Raw genomic sequence first — 20,994 nt, forward strand, 5'->3', positions numbered from 1 at the left:
ATAGGATCATCCGATGAACAAGTTGCCGGAACCTTCAGAACCTGCAACCCAGAATTGGAAACGAGGTCAAAAGTTCGTATCAATTAAGCTCATCGGCATCGCAGAAGTTACCAGAGTCTCGGCCTCAACTTTGCCGGCACGGGGTCACACGTTGACACTAGAACAACAGGGACCTGGCTAGTACCTTGCATCCATTCTTAGACCATGGGTGAGATGCTAGCGCGGACATGTGCCGTCAAGGAGCACCAGTGCTGATGCAGATCGGGTTAAGCCCATCAGCCTCAGCATAGCAACACGGATAGGCTTCCCGAGTCCGACTCTGCCTACGGGCGAGATCAACGATGATCAACTGGGGTGTTCTACGGTGCTGGGATCCTGTACCCCAGCCGTTGAAGACAGTCCGTCTCGTTTTTAGATGTTGGCTAACTAAACTCGAGCCTTCTTCAAGGAGTATATAGCTCAAACATGCTCACCCTCTTTCTTGGCTTTTGGGAATCATCAGCAGTCACTCACTTAGACATCTGACAACAGTCTTTTCACACACATTCGTTTCTTACTTTACCGAAAAGGTTAGCTGCCAAGATGGTCGCCATCAAAGGCATGGGAGGCGTCCTTGGCTGGTTGTTCTCAATCCAAGCGTCTCTAAGCCAAGACAAGACCAACGGGTAAGACAACTCTTTTAGCACAACTTGGCTACATCTCCACGGGACATCATCTCAACTAACATGAACCCTTGCGCAGAAAATCCCCTCTTGGCACTTTGAATGCTGCCAAGCTGCCGCTCTTTATGAGAAACAACCCGCTACCCAACGGTTTTCCTTGGGGCAAGCTTTCCGCCGACGGAACCAACTACTACAAGGAGTGGCCCAACACTGGCGTCACCCGCAAGTACGACTTCACTGTCAGCCGCGGTGTGATCGCCCCTGATGGCTACGAGCGCAAGGTCTTGCTCGTGAACGGTGCCTTCCCCGGCCCTACTATTGAGGCCAACTGGGGTGACTGGATCGAGGTGACGGTCACCAACAACATCACCGATGGCCCTGAGGGAACCGCGCTTCACTGGCACGGATTCAGACAGCAGAACACCCAGTGGGAAGACGGTGTCCCGGCCATCTCCCAGTGCCCGATTGCTCCCGCCAAGACCTACACTTACAGGTTCCAGGCGACTCTGTACGGAACTACTTGGTATCACTCTCACTACTCCTCTCAATACGCTGGTGGCTTGTTCGGACCCATGGTCATCTATGGCCCTGCTAAGTCTCAGCCTGAGATTGATCTTGGCCCTATTATGCTCTCTGGTAAGTTGATATTGTGCAATCCTTCCTGCAATAGCTACAGTGTCTTCTGCGATGGATGGTTGCCCATGGCTGTTCCGGAGTCGATTAGCCATGCGCTCCTTTACCAGGCCCGGTGACGGAGGTGTGGGTACCCGGGGCTTGTTCCTGAGTCCAATCGCGACCCCGGTTTCGAGGTGGAGCTACCCGGACAGCCGGATGCAACGCCCGCAATGATCACCACTTCAGAAGAATGCAGGCGCTAACGTCTCCCAGATTGGTACCACAAGCAATACTTCGATCTCATTGAGGAAATCTTGCAGGTCAATGGCAGTGGCTTGGTCTTCTCTGACAACAACCTGATCAACGGCAAGGGTAACTTCAACTGCTCCACCGTTGCGACCGGAGATAACACCAAGTGCACCAACAATGCCGGTATCTCCAAGTTCAAGTTCCAGACCGGCAAGACCCACCGTCTCCGTCTCATCAACTCCGGTGCCGAGGGTACCCAGCGCTTCTCCATCGACGGACACACCCTCACCGTCATCGCCAACGACTTTGTTGAGGTCGAGCCCTATGACACAAAGGTTGTCACCCTCGGTATTGGCCAAAGAACCGACGTCCTTGTCAAGGCCAACGCCGACAACAGCAACCCCAGGGGTGCCTACTGGATGCGTAGCAACATCACCAGCTGCAGTCTTACCACCCAGCCCCTCGCCCTTGCTGCTGTCTACTACGATCTGGCCGACCAGTCCAAGGCGCCAACCAGCAGTGCTTGGAACGTTCCTGACCCTGGCACCTGCGTCAACGATGACCTCGCTCTCACCAAGCCCGTCATGAAGCTCAAGCCGGCCAACGTTCCCGTCACCAGGACCATGGAAATCAAGGTCTTCCGCAATGACTCTGGTATTGTTCAATGGTCGCTTGGTGGCGTTGACTTCCGCGGCAACTTCAACGACCCCACGCTTCTTCAGGTCAACAAGGGTGATTTGACCTTTGACAATGACTGGAACGTCCAGAACTTTGCCAACAACGGCAGCGTTCGCATTGTCGTCAGCAACAACAGCCCCGCAGCGTAAGCTCACACCCCCAAGTTCTTCTGTTCCAGATATCCGACTAACTTTCGCAGTCATCCCATGCATCTCCACGGTTTCAACATGTATATCCTCCACGAGGGTGACGGCCTGACATGGGACGGAACCATCACCAACCCCGAGAACCCTCAGCGCCGCGACGTTCAGCAGGTTCGTGCCGGCGGCCACATGGTCATGCAGTTTGACTCCAACGAGAACCCTGGTGTCTGGCCCTTCCACTGCCACATTGCCTGGCACGCGTCAGCCGGTCTCTTCTCCCAGCTGCTGGTTCAGCCCGAGAAGGTCAAGCAGCTCCGCATTCCTTCCGCAGTCGCTGATGTCTGCAAGGATTGGTCTGCCTGGACCCAGAGAAACATCCCTGAGGTCATTGACAGCGGTCAGTAGATCTGAGCCTATTTTATTTCTTTGTCTATAGTATCCACGGTGTACTGGTAGCATTTAATTTTCTTGGTTGTGTATTATTCGGTTATAGGGGGGTTTATAGATTTCACATCTCGGCACTTTAGTCTATACATTACTCGGCTAGAAGACTTCAAATGAATCATTCAACATACATTAATCGCTTTGATGTATGTGATTGCTATTGGCGTGCGCCGAAGCCGACATTGCTCCAGATGCCGAATTGTCTATAACTCCAAATGCCCTATCAATCGTCTGGCGTTGTTCAAAAGAGCGAGACAGCTAGGCTGTCGATCATCTGACCCACAGAACGACTGATAGCAAGGTGGGCAGTCAGGTGCAGGCGGCGTGTGATGCCATCGCCGTTGACGCTGCTCCATGAGGTCAAAGAATCCCGTGAGATACTTGTTATCCTTTTGACCCTCGGCTCCAAGGACTTCCGATCTCACGATGTTTCGCATTAGTTTACCCCATTCTAATGGTGATACCTCTACAGAGAACAGGCTTGGGGCGCTTGTGGACGACGGTTCTCCATAGGCCGATGAACCCGGTAATGCGCCATGGATTCCAAGACGCTTCTTCTCGCCGGCTTCTGTCGCTCTAGTCTCTTCTTTTGAGATTGATGTAAGCATTCTCTTATACGACTCTGTAAGACAAAGACAGAGAACACCAAGCAGAGCAGCGTTCTGTATGATTGAGAAGTACCGGCGCGGGCATCTTTGGCAGTTCAGAACCTGTAAAGCCGGCTCGAAGGTATTTCGGAGTAGCGCGAAGTCATCCGGTGCTACAAGATGTTCTTTCACCCGAAGGTGCTCGAGCAAAAGGTACAGTACTGAAAGACAGGCGCAATTATCCGTCGTTTGCTGATTGTCTGAGGCAAGGGGAGGGAAAGCTGCAAGACCTTCAGATACAAGATCTTGACTGGGCCTAGACTCATCAAATCGACCGTCAGCGAACCTATAGTTGCAGTATGTTGGAGTTGATATGATGCTAAAATCATACCCTTGATTATCTTCCAAGTCAATGAGTTCTGGGTGGATCGCAAAAGTCTCCGCATTGAGAGGGGAGCTAATTCGCGGGCTCGTTGACCCGAGAAGAGCATCGATTTCTCGTGTATTGCTGCTCCCAGAGTCCGATGCAGCATCTGTATGAACGGGAGAGAGCAATCTGGTCGAAGCATTCCGCCGAGGCAGTATCCGTTCCCGACGGATTGGTTGGGACGATTGAGGACGGACGCGACGTGATGTCGGCCTACCCATGGGCTTGTGGGGAGAGTAATAGCATTCCCGGTCGGAGATCCTGCATTTGGAGCAGATCGGACGTTCTCCTGTGCATTTGATCTTCTTTACTCCTAGGGATACACTTGACGTTAGTACATTCCATGTCATTGCCCAGGGGCGAAGATCCACTACGCACGGCAAGCCTCGCATGATGCTCGAAGACCCGGCAAATTTGGAGCCATTGTTCACCAATAAAGTTGAGCTATAACCTCGTATATGTATGTTTCCGGGCAAGAGATGTCCGGACAATGAGCTGAGGAAAGTTGAGCAATGACGGCTGATATGAAAGGAACAGGAAGTCAATAGATTTAACAAAGCCAGGGAGGATCTGTGCCATCGGAGACTTTAATCCACAATGATTGGCTCATAGTATCCGGTCGATCCACCGCCACGGAGGGCGTTCCGTTCCCCGCTCCCGAAGTAGCATCCGGGCCCAAGGCCGATCATAAATCATCGGGCAAGCCGGATGTAAACAGCATTGTTTTTTTAACTTGAACAAACTCCAACTCATTGCCCTATTATTCATGGACCTTTCGTCCAAAAGGATACTGTGTATTTATACATGAAGTTGCGCTGACTTTGCAGATTCGTTCTAATGGTCAATTGCAGTGGTGAGATGGTCATCGGTATCTTTTACAGTCCGCCGGGCTCTTACGTGAAGAAGCCATGTTGTTACAAATCGTTCCAGCCAGCTACTAAATACCCAGACTTAGGTGGTTGAAACTCAGAATGCCATCCTCAAGTCCACGTCCTGGCAGTGATTACGCACTCAGTTCAGGTCTTCGCAAGATTTCGGACACCCCCTCACGGAACAGCAGCATTGCGTAAAAGCTGTGGAACTGCAATAGGATGCCGGACAGATGGTGATTTCGAGTCGGATTGCAAGCCGTTGATTCATAGACGACTCTGACTCTTGCTGGGTTTTCAGAACTTCGGACAATGCTGAACCGATGAGCGCCTGCAAATTGACTGATGTCTTTGCCAAAGACAAAGTCAACGCTACTTTCTGTTTCCGGCTCCGCTTGTGACCTTTTGGAATCTATGAGCTCAACGTGACCGACTTGAAACGTGCCAAAGACGACAGAATGCACTGGTGGGAGTGTCTCGCATGAAAAGTCTTGAGATTTCCATATCTGGTTTGACGCTGAAATCGAATTGAGTCCTAAAATCAAGTCAGAAACTTGGTCACTCCTAACGAGCGGTTACGAGATTGGCGACTCACCAGCGTAGGACACCAAAGTCGGCCGTGCCGTCTGTAGCAGACGCCTCTCAATTGTTAAAACCTTTCCCGCAAAGAACCCACGCACGAAAGTCGCCAATAGCACCTCGTCGCTTAGGCCTCTTGCGTTCTCAGGCAACTCCACATCCATAGCCAGCCTGTCTGCTGATGAGACATGGTCTCTAGGATTTACTAGAGTCTTGAGAGTGTGCGATTGTTTGAAATTCTCTGAAAGGCCACTAACAGAGACAACTCGTCGTATGTCGACTGCCCTAATACTTGTGTAGACCTCCCAACCGTGTTTTACAAGTAAGGCGCATGGGATCGCTGCTGCTAGGGCGAGGGCGTGACGCCCGTCGATGTATCGCAGACCAAGGGCCATCTGAGGCACTCGAAGGCGAGGTTATAATGATGACGCAAAATGTCAGAGTTGAACAGCTTTTTCTGGCCAAGTCATGGGTATACGATATTGATATTACCTCGAGTCTGGGCATGCAATTAAGTATGGCAAATATTCAGAAGCTGACATGTCAGACGAAAACAGCCCGCGATCGGTTCCCGCCGGCTTTACCCGCGCTCAGTTCTCAGCCCTCAGCTACTAACGCCATCCAGCCTAACTAGGCTTTTTGGCGAGCAAATGTCCGAGTTTGTTAGTCCTTAAGTATGAATATGAACAGGCCAACTCGTTTAAAATTGGTCACCTGTTTTGGCATTCGTCAATAGATGACTCAACCTGTCCCATGCGGCCTTTCTGGTCTTGGGATTGTCTTGTATGGCCTAGATTGAGTTAGTTGATGTTAGTGCTTCCCCCCCACCTAGTTCCGCGCTGGAGACGGAAACCACAATACAGACTGGTGACCAGCATGGGCTTTCGAGACCGAGACTGCCGTGCTTTTCATTGCTAAGTAGAACTAGACATAGCATCGTGCTTTAGGCGAACATGAATGAGATGGAAAACTTCATTTGCCTGTTTCGAAGGCCCGGCACTGGTAGACCTTTTGAAAGGAATGAAATAGCCCCTCTAGCCACTCTTTCTTACTCCGCATTGCACAAGGGGAACTTTGGGGCCGTTCCAGCTGGGACCTTAGCTGTCAACATAGCGGCTAAGGTCTCACCCGCTAGCGGCAGCTTACACATGGACACTGTTGAAGCTTCTCAACGCGGGGCTCATGTTCGAACAGGGCTTGCCTTACGTGACATCTACAAAATTAGCAGCGATTGTAGGCACCTTGTTTCTATAAGTAAATTATATTCATCGTATTCTCGGCTTTTTCACAGAGCATCATATCTCATCATAACCACAGTCACACTTTATTTCCTTTAGTCAGTTACGATGGCATCGACAGACGACAAAACCCTCCACCTAGTAGGCATCGGCGTCGGCCACTCAATCGCGCCCCCAATGCACAACGCCATCGCGAAATCCCTCTCTCTCCCCTGGACCTTCCATGCCACTGAATGCAACACCATCGAAGACCTTCTCCTCCTGGCACGCAAAGACTCAACGGCAGGCCTCGTCGTCACGATGCCCTATAAAAATACAGTCATGCCCCGCCTCGACGCCCTAGACCCCCTCGCCATCACCATCGGCGCCTGCAACAACGTCTACCGCGACCCGTCGGACCCGGCGAAGCTGAGGGGGACGAACACGGATTGGTTGGGCGTGAAGGGGTGTCTTCTCGAAAAGGGAGATGGACGGGGTCCGGTAGAGGGAAAACCCGCGTTGATTGTGGGTGCTGGCGGGGCGAGTCGTGCTGCGGTGTATGCACTGCATACATACTTCAAGGCCTCAGTGATCTACGTCTTGAATAGAGATGACGGAGAAGTATCCGATCTTCAGCGCGATGCTCAACGTCTGTCTCCCGCTCCCAAAATTGTTCATGTCAAAGATGGGGAGTCGAAGACGCTGGAGACGCCGTACTACGTGGTCGGAACAGTCCCCGATTTCGAACCTACATCGGCGTCTGAGTTGGCGGTAAGAGCATCTCTAGAGGACTTCCTTTCACGGCCGGAGAAGGGAGTCTTGTTGGATATGTGTTTCAAGCCGCGGCGGACGCGGATGATTAAGCTAGCGGAGAGCCTTGAGTGGCCTTCGGTAGAGGGAACACATGTTATTGGGTACCAGATCGAAGAGCAGTGGAAGCTTTGGGCTGGAGAGGAGAGAGTGAAGAGCTTGGACAAGGATGCAGCGTGGAAGGTTCTATTGGAGGCGGCTGACAATAGTCCAGGGATCAACTTTTGAGCAAGTTGACGTCCATGTCTTGAACAATTGAGATTCTGGCTCAAATGCGAGTACCAATCAACAGTGACATGCTTGCGGAACATACTGCTAATCACTCGTAGCTTCAATTCAAGTTGAATCGCTTTACAAGCTTTTTCCAGGCTTCAATGCCTCTTCGCGCATGCTCCTCAGGCACCTCCTTACGCTCTTCCGCCATCGTTCGTGAGAATAGTTCCATCGACACCCACCCCTTATACCCGAGCCCCTCAATCAGTGTCCGAGCAACCTCCTCAACCGGCAAGTAAGCCCCGCGGTCCGTCTCATACATGTAGGTTCTCGCGTTTCTAGACCACATCATCCGCGACGGATTCCCATTCACGTGGAAAGGATGGCCTTCTACAAGAGGCTGTTCCATCCGTTCGGCGTCGACAACCTGGATGTAGAACACCTTCTCCAAGTCGACGTCCTTTACCAGTCTCTCCATTGATGCCTTGAGGTCTGCGTCTGCGTTGGGGGTCTTCCCGGACGGAGACGCCGGATCACCCCAGACGCGTCCAGCTATGTTGAAGGTGTCGAGGCAGAGGCCGAAGTTTGGGCGGTCGACAAGCGTGGCAACCTCCCAGGACTTCTCCCACGTGTCGACGTGCGTACTCCAGCATAAACTCTCGTACGCAAACCGGATTGGCGGGTCTTCTTTGAGACCCAGATCTGCAAGTTCGACTAGATCGGCAACAATAACATTCATGTCGCCAGTAAGCTGGTCGGCGGGAAGGAAGTTGGCGGGGATCTGGATTGTGTTGGTCCCCAGGGCCTTGGCCAACTTGAACCATAGCTTGATCTTCTCGATGAGTCGGGCATGTTGATCTCTATCCAAAAGACCTTCGTAAAATAGGAACGGCTGTAGACCAATGATTGTGATCTTTCGCTCGTCGAGTACCTTGCGTATATGCTCTGCGGCGGAAAGGAGGTGCTCCAGGGTAGGCTGATCGACATCATGGAGCGTTTTGGCAACGTATTCGAGGTCCTCGTAGAAGACTTCGATTCCTTCGAAGCCATACTTTGCTGCCTCGGCGGCCTTCTTGTCGAAGTCGTGGACCCAGGCGCGGCCGAGAGACGCGGAGAGTATGGCGGGTCGGAAAACAGTCATGGTTGGACGTGGCGACGGTGACGGCTAGAGTTTGAGACGAGAGATTGGGTATCGTCGTGGCGAACAAGCCCCGTAGCTATTTGCGTTCGAGACTGTTGGTCCGATGCTAAATGATCAATCATCCGTCAATGTCATTGACCCCGCACTTCACCCAAAGTTAGTAAGCTGTGCAAGATCCGGGTGATGTCAAAGATGGCAGTTCAAGAAGGCGGCTAAGCGTAGTTCCGGTCCATGCCATTGGCATCTAATGCATATTCCGCAACTCCCAAGGATTTGATCGGTTTGGTGAATACCAAATTTCACCCAGGCTCTTGGTCGAAGAATGACTGGATATCCGTCGCCATGTCGCCTACAACTCCGAGATGCCGCATGAACTCTGGTGGATTTGCCGACCTATTTCCATTTGTTAGATACCGAGTCAAATGCGATATGCAAGATGTTCGCGTATTTACCAATCAGTTGAGTCGAGATCAGCGAGACTCATGAAGAGTTCACCGCCAATATTCTCCGTCGCAGTGTCCATTAGTTGACTGAAGCTCACTTGCGCCTCTGGCTGAAACTGCCGCAGGTCCGGTTGATGAGCAGATGTGGGATCTGCCGTGGCCTCCAGTATCGCTGGCTCGCTTTCGGCGATTTCACTGCGAGACGTTGTAGGAGGGCTGTGTCTTCGGAAAAGTTCCCTTTGGGCATCAGCAAGGGCGGTCTTTAAGGTTTGTAAGTCCCCAAGAGATCTTCCGAGTTCCTGCCTGCTACTCATTCTGTATTCGTAAGCGGCTTCGAGGCTATTTAGAAAGGCCATTGATGTTGGAGGCATGCGAAATGTCTTGGTGGTGTCGAGAAGTTTGAGAAGGAATTGCTCTTGAACAAGTATTTCAGGGGATACCTTGCTGGGCATTCCATATGGTGTACCCTTAAGGCGATGCTCTTGTGTCGCAAGAGTCTCGGAAATACTGGCACAAGCGAGACGGAGATTCGTATCCTGGGGCGTATTCGCGACATCATGCTGATTTCCATGGTCCGGCAGATGACGCTTCCTCCATTCTTCAAAGTCCCTGATGATATGATAATAACGGCCAATATTGTCGCTTCCCATCTCGAGTCTCACAACATCATTTAGAATGCAAACAAGAAGGAAGAAAGAATTGAACGTGCTCAATATCAGTCCTGGAGTGTGGCTCCATGTCGGCGGCTGCGCCTGGTCATCCAAATCTTTTGAATTCCACGGCTCCCATTCTTCCATGGACTCTGTGGCAAGCAAACCAAAGCGCTGTGCGTCCGAGGAGTCGAGATATGGCCGTGACTTTGCCAAGCTTGCGATGAGCGTGTCAAGGACAAAGACACACATAAGTGTTCGCCGTGTGCCCTCGTCTTTCTGCAAGGGCCCATCCCGAATGACAGCAAGAAAAGACATGGCAGCTGAATATGTGGCTTGGCCTGTTGCGAGCCACGCGGCTCCAAATTCTTGCTCTTCCAGGCTAATAAGTGCAACAATGAGTAAGGCTCGTATGTGACCGATCTCATACTTTCCGTTGTGTTTGGCTAGAACATCTTCCGCTGACTCGAGGAAGACCTTAGAAAGCTCCAAGGATCCCGACTGGCGCAAGGAATGGGCCATGACTGTCCAGATAAAGCAGAGATCCCCGCTGCGTATAGCATTTGATGTGTTGGCATCCTTATCGCTGTTGGCTTTGAGGTAGACCAATCGCATGAGATCGTGCTTCTGCACCATAGGTAGCCATGAATGTGTGTTGGCGAAGTACACGTCCAGTAGTTGCGCCCAATTTGGAGGGATCTGCGGCGGGGAGGTATGGCTTTGTGGTGTTGGGGCCTGTGGCATGGCCAAGGCACTCTGTGGGAAAGTCGGCTGAAGCGAATAGAGTGAGAGAGTCGAATCGACGTCTTGTTTCGATAGAGTGATTGTTCTAGCCGGTGAGTAGTCGTGTTGGCTGACGTTGGTATATGCGGGAGTAATCATGTCTAATCCATTGTCAACAATAGGGATTTGGTCTGCCGAGACTTTGGCTGCGAGTTTGATGGCCTCCCTGATGCCCAACTCGAACTTCTTGAAGGCTTCGCCGTCTTCGAGGCTTTCCGAAGGTTCCTCGACAGACAGAAGCCTCTCGACTGTCTTAGAGGTGGTGCTCGTCCTCCAAGATTCCGCCAGTGTATCAGTGACATCCGTGTTGGGGGAAATCAGTAGACTCAAATCCTGTAACCCAAACTTAGGCCGTCGTTCTTCACCATCGAGTACCGCAGCCAGCCAGTCATCAACGTCATCGATAGTGTTGACTATCATGCCAAGAAGTAGTTCAAGAGCTCGTACGTATCCGGTGCGCAGCCCACGTTTCTTCGCAGGCCCATAGCTACAGCTACGCCCGATGCTCAGGCACGAATTGCACGACGGGCGGATCCCATCGCATCGGTCCTTGCGTCTTCGACATTCGTTGCAGGCTCGGGTAACGCGTAACCTGACTTTGCCTCGGGATGTTTTCCCTTCGTCAGATTCTTCTGTGGCGTCGGTTTTGGTCTTTTTTGTCCGTCGCGGTGTCGTCGGTGATGGGCCATTGTCGTCCTTGCCCCTGGATTGTCGCTTGGGTGGGCATGAGGCCATCTTGCCAGTCTACTCGATTTGACTGGGAACAGGTCCGTGGCAACATTGAACCGTTGATTCAATGGACGAAGTCATAGAAACTGATTTAGACAATTCAGGTAGATTCCTCGCGGTATTTCGCAATGTCAAAAGTAACAAAAGGCAGATGGACAGACTGCGTGGTCATAGCCCCACTAGCTGTATGTACTTACTAGAAAATGCATCAATGGAGGTATGCAATACAGCAATAGCTGCTGTGCTGCCGTGCTGCCTTGCAACTGACTTTCCTTGATTGCGTGCGTAGAACAAATGCAAAACGACTGACGTTCATCTCAAAATCTGCTAATGAGTACATGTGCGCTCAAGATTTGACTATGAAGGATACGAATCTCCTTTCAGTATCCTAGGCAGAAAGATACTCGGCCATGTTTGAAGTGTTTTAAAACCTTTGTCTCGACCACTATAGGCAATATTCTAACAGACAGCATACGTGAGTGTCCGATCTCAGGCGGCTAAGGTCTTTGCCGCTCAGATTTCCCACTTCGGCCACCAAATCGATCTCACCGCTCGCTGCAAATTTTCTTAATTCTGAGTAGTCGAGGGTCCGAAACCGAAGTAAGGATAAAGACAGAACTCACCATTCAATTGCGTACTCCCCCCCTGCCAATCGGGGGAGAGCAGTGACATTCATCTGACTGGCCACAATGTGGGAATCTGTGAGATCTCGAGCCGATTCCGGAGAGCTGATTTACAACAAGTTCAAATTCATTAAGATGTAACGAAAAACAACAAATGAAAACATTTGAACACAACGTAGCCGCGGATCGCATTCTCCGTCTAATTCCCCTTCTCTTCTGCATTCCAAGAGTCATTCCTCCACGCAGCTGAATGCGCTCGCTCCCCCTCATTACGATCCTTGATGCTGTCCAGATAGGACCGGAAGGACTTATTCATTGCCATCACATCTTTGAAGTGTTCAGCCTCCACAATGATCTCCTGCGTCTGGTCGTAGTCCGAGGCATCTTTAGCCTCATACTCGGCAAGCGCGATAGCTGTTTGAAAGGCGTTGCGAATCTCACGACCGTTCCAATCCGTGTACTCAAGCACCTCGGGTGTCTTCAAGAATTTCTTGGCGCCATTGCTGATGCGAATTGCCCCCTTCCGCTCGCGGTTGAGCTTCGCAAGCAGACTATCCCAAATCTTTTCACGTCGCGTACCATCGAGCGGATCGAAGCCGATGACAGCGTGGACACGAGACATGAAGGCGTCATCAATATGGCCGACCCTGTTGGTTGTGAGAAACAGAAGACCTCCAAAGTACTCTATCTTTCGTAAGAAAGCTTTTGCATGCGGGCAGTCAGTAGAAGTCACACACACGCATTGCGGTCACGATAAATAAACGTACCCGAGACGATTGCGTTGCGCTCAATGTCCTTCTTCTCACGCCGCTCGAGGAAGACGTCACACTCATCTATGAGAAGAATGGCGCGCCATTTGTCGGCCATCTTGAACCATCTAGTCAGTTCCTCTTCTACAGACGCATCTTCGGTGCGTAAATCAGATATTGTGAGACTGATCAATGGCTGCCTCTTCCGCATAGCAATCGATTCTAATCTTGTCAGAAGTGCAACATAGCCATCTGCGAGGACTCACACATACCAACTGTGTAAGTTTTTCCCACGCCAGGAGGTCCTGCAAAATGTCATTAGCATTGATACTGAACTCATACTAAGAGTAATGAGTGTACATGTACTTACCATGAAGAAGGATGACGACTCCTTCACCCTTGTTCTTGATGTAGTCTGCTGACCAGGGCTTCGCAGTCAATTGGCGTTCGGCTAGAGCCTTGATGATCTTCAGCTTTTCACCACTAACGATTGCTTCAGGTACTTCCTCCTGTACCAGGTCTTGGATGCTTCCAACATGCGCCGAGACTATTCACTGTTAGCAAATTGATTCCAGGCGACTTCGGGCGAGGCAGTGTTCGGTACCCCAGGTCTTCGCTGGAAGAGTGAAGCCAGGTACGACTGGGCAAATGATGAATTTGTGGGCTGCTGTTACTGGGTCCCTCGAATCTTTCGTGGGATCAAGCCATAGGGGCTGCAATACACCCGAAGAACCGTTCGTCGGCCTGGCCTGGTCAGGTGCAGGTTCCGAGACCAAATCGAAACTCCAATCATCTTCATCAAAAGTTGGGAAATTTTGATCACCATAGGCATTGAGAATGATCTTTCCTTTGTACTGCTTTATTGTCAGACTTTCATTCGTTCATAATAAGTAATTGCATACCTTTTTCCTCTTCTTACTCATCAACTCGCCATCGTAATGGGCATATTCGTACCCCCTCCAGAGCATGTCACAGATCTGATCACCACGAGTCTCGAATTCCCTCTTCCGCTCGCCCTTGGAATACTTCTCTGGGAAAATATCCAGCTGTTCGATCTTCTTCTCGCCTTCAAACTTAGGGATGTCGATGGTCTTGGTTACAGTGACCAGTGTTCCGTAAGACCAATGCATCGCTAGGAACCAAATCTTCACTTTCCATCGTTCTGGGAGATTGTCTTCTGCGTCCGGGGCGCATTTTTTGGCATCTTCGACGATGCAACCTATCCACTGGTGATCCCACTTACAATAAGTTTGCGAACCAGGTCTTAGTAGATACCATAGGTCATCCCAAGTAGTTGTGGGCGAGTCCTGTCCCAGCCGTCTCTGCATGGGTTCGAGCTTGCTTTTGACGATTGGATCCAAATATTCAAGCAACACGCCCAAGTGCTCAATTTTGGTCTGTCGTTCATCCATTATCGATTCCGGGGAATCCTCCCGAGAAGCATAGATCTGGCCCAATTTCTCCCAGTTGTGCAGCAGAACTCCGTAAGGTTCGTGGATTGTGATGGTCTCTCCGGTCAGATTTTGCCCCGGATAATAGTCGACGGCGTCGCGGATCAGCTCGGACAAGTGCGGGGAATGAACGATGATGCGAGAACTTCCAATTCCTCGTATGGCCTTGTCGCTCATTGTTTCTTTCTGAATCATGCCATTCTCGTGATTCCTTTCGATGGATTGCTTTATGTCACCCTTGAGCCCAACGTTCATGTTGGTGACGACCTCAATTACAGGCTTAGCTTTCTCGTCGTGCGGAGGAACCTGGGATGGAAATGGCTCATCCTGGGAGTAGTCAAAGTTCTGACCGTTGTGGTTGTAACAGGACGCCGTGTAACGTATTCTCGATGGCTTCCGAGGAGGCTCGGTCTCCTTAATCGTGTCTTGGGGAGAGATTACATTGTTCTCTGTCGCCTCAGCCACTGGGTTATCTGGGTTCTCTGACGCTGAGCCATTCACTGGGAGGTTGTGAGCAGGCATGGCTGTGTCGATGTCTGTGATAGTCGCTATGGCCGACATTATTCCAAGTTCAGGATATGGTAAGGTATGACGCCTTAGGAGGAGTGTCCACCTACTAAGCTGCTATTTTTCAGGGAAATCGGGCGCGGAAGCAATGATTTTACTCAGACAAGGCGCTTTATATCCTCATGGTCCCCGGAACGGCTGCACGCTGTGTCCTTGCGACGTCGCCTGTCTCCGTCCCTAATCCATACCCCAGAGGGATGGGTTTCGAGACGCCGAGAGCACCACCTTGCCCTGCCAGCAGCCCACTAACCCAAAGTGAAAACAAACGTAGACGCAGATGAGATTTCATAAAATGTGGCAAACAATCTTATTGGCTTAGTCCAGGACTTCCACACTGGCAGGCTGTGAGGTAGCAGCAGATATACTCTTTTGGGACATTGCCAAAGAAACCAAGTGCCAGCCTGCCTCGATGGAGCCAACGATCTCTGTTGCTTATTGGCTTATGTCACTCGTCGGTTGCCAATACATCGGTATGAGCGGCAAATGTCAAGCAGGCTCGCTACGCTAGGTAGGCTTACTGCAGCGCGAGTATTGGCACGGTGAGACGAAGTTCTCCATCTCTGCCAATGATAGGCGTCTGACCCTTGCCAGTTTTTGTGCAGCAGACTTGTACCCGTTCGTGCCATTGAATAAGCAGGTGACGCCGTCGAGGGAGTCGGGGCTGGTCCTTTCCTTGCACACTTGGTACAAATTGACAATGTACATTCAAACGAAGGTTCGGCTTTGGGGTCTTTTGGTCCTCCTATCTCAGCTGTCCTCAACATAGGAACCCATTGGTGCGGTTCCATGCTGATGTTCGTTAATCTTTGCGAGTCACGCTTACATGGTACTCTGCGGCATTTCGGGCTACCACACCGGTTTTAAAAACCATGCGCCGCAATATTCTGAAAGCATCTTTTTCGTGGCATTGGACTAAGTGAGGCCTCAGCCTGATCTATTCTTAGCACTTCGGTAGCAAACACCAGCAGCTGCTGCCCAGACAATTTGCTTGCACGAATTTATGGCTAACCTTTCCTTCTTTGTTGGTAGGTATCACACGCCCTTTGTTCTTTATGACCCTCCAACGTTTCTAAGAATGCCACATGCTCAATTATTCCATTTGAATCTCGAGCGAGAGTAAATCCCGCTGCTATGATATCTCAGAGCGCCAAAGCAGCGGAGCCTGCTTTGCAAATGGTGCGTCGGTACACTGACCAGATGCATCGAGAGTGCACTGGTGACAATTTACCGCAAGTACATGTAACCGAAACATTCAGTGCCTTCATTCCTGACATATCATTCTTGACATTCTAGGCAAGCTCTGGTTACAAAAGTTGAATCAGAGAGACGAGATGAAGCCATTGGAAGAATCATTCCTGAGGTTTCGGCCCTAGAATCTTTGGAAATTTACCAAGGCGCGAGCTTGGGGTAAGGTTTCTTAGAAGCTCCTTGCTACTTGCATTTACTTTATTCTGATAATGCCATGGACAGAGACGTCGAACTACAGGAGACCGTTCTCTTGGCAGGCATATCCCGGGATCTAGAGACACAGTGGCCCAAGGTCGTCAAATCTTTACCGAAAGGCGAAAGGGATAGCATTCCCTCTAAACCCGATATTCGAACGTTTGGCAGACTTTTCAATCAAGCGCGAGACAAGCTCAATGCGAAATCGAGCACAAGGTCTGGCAAGATCAAGTCTTGGTTTGTCGGAGTGGCGGAAACTATCAATAGCCACAAATATTTGCTCAAACTTCTACCTGAAGGAGACAAATACACATCGGTCTTGGTTGGCTCTTTCACGGTGCTGATCCAGGTATGATTGCGCCTTTCAAGCATACATCTACCCGCATCTGCTCCCATTGGGGCAATCGAAAATTGCTAACGAACAATAGGTGGCGGTGACGTACAGTGACACCGCAGAAAACGTATCTGAATGCCTAGAACGCCTTTCAAGCCAGGTGTCGCTTCTCAAGAACGCTCTCGGGGCAAATCCCCGTCGTCAGTATATTAGGTGGCAAGTCAGCAAGTTCTATTGCCACTTGTTTCGGTTTCTTGTACTTATCTTGACCGAGTGGCTTTCATCCTCCTCAAAACGCTTCTTCAATAGTTTTGGAGACGGTCTCTTAAGTGCCTGCGATACAGCAGTCAGGAAGATGACAGCGTGCAAAGACGACATCATGCATAGCATCATTCTCATTCAGCAGAGTACAATCGATGACATGAATGCAAAGCTTGACCGACTCGGAAGTCTTGTTCAGGCCAGTTTGGTTGGCGCTGCTGTCGATCGATCCAGGCTGTGCGACGCTCCGAGGGTGTCTTCGCTGACCGAGGTGGCGCCATTCAAGGCTTTGCCACAGAGTCAGAATACTGACGCAAAATCTGGGAGCAAAGAAGATGGTGGTAAGGAGAAAGTTGAGCCGCAGCTACTTGAAGATGAACTCAGCGACGAGAGTAATCCCTGGACATCGGAGACAATGCAGGAGTCCCTAAAGCACTTGGAGACATTCCATCAGGCTGCTTATGTTGCATCTTTGACGTCCCCGCTGAGGCAAGTGTATGTGAGTGCAGAGATGCGAGCCAATCTCGTGAGGATGGTCTCTTCGAGGCGATCGGCAGCTCTCTGGATTGAAGGGCCGGGTGAGTGATCCTCCTTTCTTACTACCTAACAAGAGGTCATCTGGCTAACTCTCATCAACGTTGAGACGACGATGAACCGCCTTCCCACGCGACTTTGCTAGCAGCCCAAATGGTTCACGATCTCAGTCAGCTGAATATTCCCAGCCTCTGTCACTTCATCCATCGACCTAAAGGTACATCTTTGGACCGTGAGCGGGCGCTCTTAGAGATGGTGTACTCCCTGGTCTACCAGATATCACGGGCTCTTCCTGAGCATGCGCATTTCGAGGCAGGTGTTGTCGAAAAGGTCAAATTGCTGCCAGCTGTCCCGCAGACTCGTTCCGAAGTGACTCGCAGCTTAGCTCCAGCGGTCAACCTACTCGAGTCCATGTTGGAAAACCTTCCTCCGCTGTTGTTCTGCGTGGTGGATGGGTTTCAGCTTCTCGTGAGACAGTCGGACTCCCCGGAGATGAAAGCAGCCACCAAGCAGTTTGTGGCTTGTATCTGCGAGGCAGCAACGCGCCAGCTCAAAGACCAACCGTCGATTTTCAAATCGCTTTGGACCACGGCTGGGCCCTGCAGGGACTTACAGCAAGCCAGAAGGAGCCGGGCTCTGGCGTATTTAGGATACGAGGATGATGAGGAATTTGAGTCAATGGCTCTTCGTGGTAGAGAGATGTCGCCATTGACACAATAGTAACTTTTCATTCTGGCCAAAGGTCCGATGACTGGGAGTTGGCTTAACATATTCATTTGATCGAATTTATCTATGCCTTGGGCTTGATATTCTTAACGGCATGATCAATGGCGTACCCATATCCATGAATTCCCAAACCCATGATAACCGCCACCGCCTTATCGCTCAAGTAGCTGTGATGTCTGAAGCTCTCTCTCGCATGTGTGTTGCTGATGTGCAGCTCGATGAAGGGGATATCGACGCCCAGTAACGCATCGCGGATGGCGACGCTCGTGTGCGTGTAGGCGGCGGGGTTGATGATGATGACGTCGACGTTGCCCCGCGCCGCGTGTATGCGCTCGACAATGGCGCCCTCAGTGTTAGATTGGAAGGATTGCAGGTCTGCGCCGAGAGACTTGGCGTGTTCTTTTGATTGCGTCTCGAGCTGGGAGAGTGTGGTCGAGCCGTAGATGTGCGGTTCCCGGGTGCCGAGGAGGTTCAGGTTGGGGCCGTTGATGAGGAGGATTGACTTTGCCATTGCGATTGCTGTTGTGGACTGTTCGTGATGTTTTCAGAGGTTTGTTTGTCTTGTAGGACAGGCGGAACAAGCTTTCTTGGACAAATTGCGAGGGCAATTGAGGATGTACAGGTGAGATACCGAACTTGCAAAGGGAATTAGATGCAGGGTCTCAAGATTTCAAGTAGGGAGCTAGAAATAAAAACTGGTTAAACACTTTCCCCAGGTTCCCCTCAAATCACCTCCGCGTGGACCGAGTCAAGCCCAAATCGCTCCGTGAATCGGTGCGGGGAAACAAGATGCGGGACCCCCGCGCCCCCGCGATCCCAACGCGGCAAAGTTTTCATCCGTTCGGCCTCTCACCAACGCACCGAGATGGAAGAGCCGGATAATGTGCCGAATAGCGAAGTGCTCGCCAATACGATGGCCCCGTCATTAGCTTAGTCACTTACATGATATCTTTTCCGGCACATGAGGTCTGCATCATGATAGATGCTCATTGCTGAGCCCAAGATTGACAAAAAAGCCACAAAGAACAATTCGACAAATTGCGCGGTAATACAAACGTTACAAACATGTCTGATTTACACAGTCTTCCTGCAGGGTCTCGTCCCATCAACGCCATCCGCAACAATGGGCCAGATCACTTGGTTCTGGAAAGATTGAAGTTGAGAGAATTGGCAGAAGGATGGCCGTCTTACAGGTAAAACATCACCCGAAATTATGGTCAAATGAGCGTCACTTTGGCAGGTTGTAACTGACCGGCACTGATCTCCAGGGACGCCTGCGAATGGGAAAACTTCGAGTCCATTTTCCACCCAGGAGCCTACGTCTATACCACCTGGTCAGGCCGCGTCCCCTTCACAGACTTCATCGCAGCTTCCAAGGCAGGGATGGACAAAGGCGCCTTTATCATGCACCGCTGCCACGGCTGCAGCACAGATATCAACGCCGAAGGTACCAGGGCCGTTACAAAGCTCAAGGCGACAATTACACAGCGCTTCGAGATTGGCGGCGTCGAGTTTGATGTGGAAGCAGACTGCCGCTTCTGTTTCTACTTTGAAAAAGTGGGAGATCGATGGGGCGCGCGTCTGGTGCGGCATTGGTATGAGAAGGATAAGGTGATTCCTTGCAATCCAGCCAAGTACCCCGAGATTGATGAGGAGAAGTTGGCTGCGTTCCCTCCTGGATACAAGTATCTTGCGTATTTCCAGGAGCTTACGATGGGAGTCAAAGTTCTTTTGGATATGCCTGGGCATCGGCGTCATGTTGGGACAGTGAACCTGGAAAAACACGACTTACTTTACTGGCAGGCCAAGGATTGGCTTGAAGGAAAAGTCATAGACGTGTAGAAGACTGGCAAATATGATATGATGACGATTAAAAAATACCCCTCCAAAATCTTCCTCAAGATCCTCAGATTCTACGTCGCGGACTAGGTGTTGAGGTCTTCTGCACAAGACATAGTGGTATATACACGCTGCTGTCGGACGTCCGGCGTACCCTCCATGGAACTTGATCGCCTTCTCCCTTAATAAGAAAGCAGAGACTGAATTGAGGGTAGAACATCCGAATCACCACCCGAGTTTGCTTGAGTCTTGAGCTCTTTCTACGGCAAATCATTCTATCATCTCTCCTTGATCTTAGCCTGTAGGGCAGCCCTCATCGCCTCGACTGGTGCTTCTCTTCCAGTCCACAACTCGAACTGGGCATAAGCCTGTTCCTCAAGTACATCCACACCCTTGAATATCGTCCAGCCCGGATGCCGTGATGCCGTCTTCATCATACCAGTGACCTGCGGTCTATACGCCATCTCAACCAAAACTCCCTTCTCAGCACCAAACAGTCCTGCAGGTATCTTCTCCTCGCCAAGGTCATCCGCAGGAACGCAGGCAACAATGACTTTCAAAGATAGTTTACCCGGCCCATCGCGCTCCCTTTCGGCAGATACGGCGTCCTCCAAGGTCTGAAACACATGGCAATCAAGAGCGGGAAACTGTGCCGCCATCTCGGCCGCCTTCGATATCGTCCTGTTCACAACGAGAAGCTGTGTAATCCCTAACTCCTGGATCGCATAGCAAGCAGCGCGAGCCGCTCCACCGGCACCAAGAACCAACGCAGTCGAAGAACGAAGGTCCGATAGCCCGCTGCGCTCGATACATCTCCTAATCCCATGCCAGTCCGTATTATCGCCCACAAGTCGCCTGCGCCCCTTCTCCGAGTCCTCCTCGACGAGTACGGTATTCACGGCCCCAATCTTCTGTGCGCAAGGAGTGACTGCATCTAAGAGCTTGCCAATCTGTAGTTTGTGCGGAAAGGTGACTGATGCGCCGCCGAAGTCATTGGCGTTGATGATGGATTCTACCGAGGCGTCGACGCTCTCTGTCTGGTGGATGCCGTAATGATGTGGGAGGGCGAGTTCTCGGAAGCCCGTGTTGTGGAGGGTTGGGGAGAGAGTATGGGAGATATTGTGGCCGAAGATGAAAAAGTTCCTCTTCGGGACGGAGGGGCTTCCTTCCAGGGACCCCATGGTATCCTACAGCCCGTTATCGTTTACTGCTAAGATTCACTGCTTCA

General features: G+C 51.0%; 10 protein-coding genes across 10 annotated transcripts; 3 read left to right on the forward strand and 7 right to left on the reverse strand.

Annotated features, from left to right (window-relative positions):
- The first annotated feature begins 323 nt into the window (after window positions 1-323).
- On the forward strand, window positions 324-2,993 carry HER10_EVM0001232 (multicopper oxidase). Its single transcript, XM_035470987.1, has 4 exons — window positions 324-665; window positions 742-1,298; window positions 1,551-2,349; window positions 2,404-2,993. The coding sequence occupies exons 1-4, from the start codon at window positions 583-585 to the stop codon at window positions 2,750-2,752; spliced, it is 1,788 nt and encodes a 595-aa protein (XP_035332130.1). The 5' UTR covers window positions 324-582; the 3' UTR covers window positions 2,753-2,993.
- Window positions 2,994-3,061: 68 nt separating this feature from the next.
- Window positions 3,062-4,291, reverse strand: HER10_EVM0011021 (uncharacterized protein; the record flags this gene model as incomplete). Its single annotated transcript, XM_035480463.1, has 4 exons — window positions 4,184-4,291; window positions 3,770-4,118; window positions 3,173-3,694; window positions 3,062-3,065 (listed from the first exon to the last, which is right to left on the reverse strand). The coding sequence occupies exons 1-4, from the start codon at window positions 4,227-4,229 to the stop codon at window positions 3,062-3,064; spliced, it is 921 nt and encodes a 306-aa protein (XP_035333325.1). The 5' UTR covers window positions 4,230-4,291.
- Window positions 4,292-4,414: 123 nt separating this feature from the next.
- On the reverse strand, window positions 4,415-5,747 carry HER10_EVM0006081 (uncharacterized protein). The gene is made up of 2 exons (XM_035475677.1): window positions 5,270-5,747; window positions 4,415-5,209 (listed from the first exon to the last, which is right to left on the reverse strand). The coding sequence occupies exons 1-2, from the start codon at window positions 5,646-5,648 to the stop codon at window positions 4,809-4,811; spliced, it is 780 nt and encodes a 259-aa protein (XP_035332724.1). The 5' UTR covers window positions 5,649-5,747; the 3' UTR covers window positions 4,415-4,808.
- A 578-nt stretch (window positions 5,748-6,325) lies between these two features.
- Window positions 6,326-7,655, forward strand: HER10_EVM0007450 (shikimate dehydrogenase). Its single transcript, XM_035477005.1, has one exon. It carries the CDS (start codon window positions 6,600-6,602, stop codon window positions 7,506-7,508), a length of 909 nt encoding a protein of 302 aa, XP_035332878.1. The 5' UTR covers window positions 6,326-6,599; the 3' UTR covers window positions 7,509-7,655.
- HER10_EVM0003320 (uncharacterized protein) lies at window positions 7,612-8,634 on the reverse strand (the record flags this gene model as incomplete). Its single annotated transcript, XM_035473001.1, has 1 exon — window positions 7,612-8,634. One exon carries the CDS (start codon window positions 8,632-8,634, stop codon window positions 7,612-7,614), a length of 1,023 nt encoding a protein of 340 aa, XP_035332380.1.
- A 299-nt stretch (window positions 8,635-8,933) lies between these two features.
- Window positions 8,934-10,942, reverse strand: HER10_EVM0010674 (uncharacterized protein; the record flags this gene model as incomplete). The annotated part of the gene is made up of 2 exons (XM_035480126.1): window positions 9,087-10,942; window positions 8,934-9,027 (listed from the first exon to the last, which is right to left on the reverse strand). The coding sequence occupies exons 1-2, from the start codon at window positions 10,928-10,930 to the stop codon at window positions 8,934-8,936; spliced, it is 1,938 nt and encodes a 645-aa protein (XP_035333274.1). The 5' UTR covers window positions 10,931-10,942.
- A 1,119-nt stretch (window positions 10,943-12,061) lies between these two features.
- HER10_EVM0009625 (uncharacterized protein) lies at window positions 12,062-14,623 on the reverse strand (the record flags this gene model as incomplete). Its single annotated transcript, XM_035479108.1, has 6 exons — window positions 12,062-12,259; window positions 12,290-12,564; window positions 12,630-12,863; window positions 12,884-12,916; window positions 12,982-13,158; window positions 13,531-14,623. The coding sequence occupies 6 exons, from the start codon at window positions 14,621-14,623 to the stop codon at window positions 12,062-12,064; spliced, it is 2,010 nt and encodes a 669-aa protein (XP_035333137.1).
- Window positions 14,624-17,991: 3,368 nt separating this feature from the next.
- On the reverse strand, window positions 17,992-18,438 carry HER10_EVM0006085 (dehydroquinase class II; the record flags this gene model as incomplete). Its single annotated transcript, XM_035475681.1, has 1 exon — window positions 17,992-18,438. The coding sequence occupies one exon, from the start codon at window positions 18,436-18,438 to the stop codon at window positions 17,992-17,994; it is 447 nt and encodes a 148-aa protein (XP_035332725.1).
- A 554-nt stretch (window positions 18,439-18,992) lies between these two features.
- On the forward strand, window positions 18,993-19,769 carry HER10_EVM0002010 (catabolic 3-dehydroquinase; the record flags this gene model as incomplete). The annotated part of the gene is made up of 2 exons (XM_035471740.1): window positions 18,993-19,120; window positions 19,196-19,769. 2 exons carry the CDS (start codon window positions 18,993-18,995, stop codon window positions 19,767-19,769), a joined length of 702 nt encoding a protein of 233 aa, XP_035332228.1.
- Window positions 19,770-20,044: 275 nt separating this feature from the next.
- Window positions 20,045-20,947, reverse strand: HER10_EVM0006853 (shikimate-5-dehydrogenase; the record flags this gene model as incomplete). Its single annotated transcript, XM_035476426.1, has 1 exon — window positions 20,045-20,947. The coding sequence occupies one exon, from the start codon at window positions 20,945-20,947 to the stop codon at window positions 20,045-20,047; it is 903 nt and encodes a 300-aa protein (XP_035332807.1).
- Between the last annotated feature and the right edge of the window lie 47 nt (window positions 20,948-20,994).

The sequence above is a fragment of the Colletotrichum scovillei genome, assembly GCF_011075155.1.
Source record: "Colletotrichum scovillei strain TJNH1 chromosome Unknown Contig00006, whole genome shotgun sequence".
Classification (NCBI taxonomy): Eukaryota; Fungi; Ascomycota; class Sordariomycetes; order Glomerellales; family Glomerellaceae; genus Colletotrichum; species Colletotrichum scovillei.

Coding starts and splice junctions, on each gene's coding strand:
- HER10_EVM0001232 (XM_035470987.1), top strand. CDS start 583: ATGGTCGCCATCAAAGGCATGGGAGGCGTCCTTGGCTGGTTGTTCTCA. Junction 1,299..1,550: donor TGGCCCTATTATGCTCTCTG/GTAAGTTGATAT, acceptor AACGTCTCCCAG/ATTGGTACCACAAGCAATAC. Junction 2,350..2,403: donor AGCAACAACAGCCCCGCAGC/GTAAGCTCACAC, acceptor TAACTTTCGCAG/TCATCCCATGCATCTCCACG.
- HER10_EVM0006081 (XM_035475677.1), bottom strand. CDS start 5,648: ATGGCCCTTGGTCTGCGATACATCGACGGGCGTCACGCCCTCGCCCTA. Junction 5,210..5,269: donor GACTTTGGTGTCCTACGCTG/GTGAGTCGCCAA, acceptor ACTTGATTTTAG/GACTCAATTCGATTTCAGCG.
- HER10_EVM0007450 (XM_035477005.1), top strand. CDS start 6,600: ATGGCATCGACAGACGACAAAACCCTCCACCTAGTAGGCATCGGCGTC.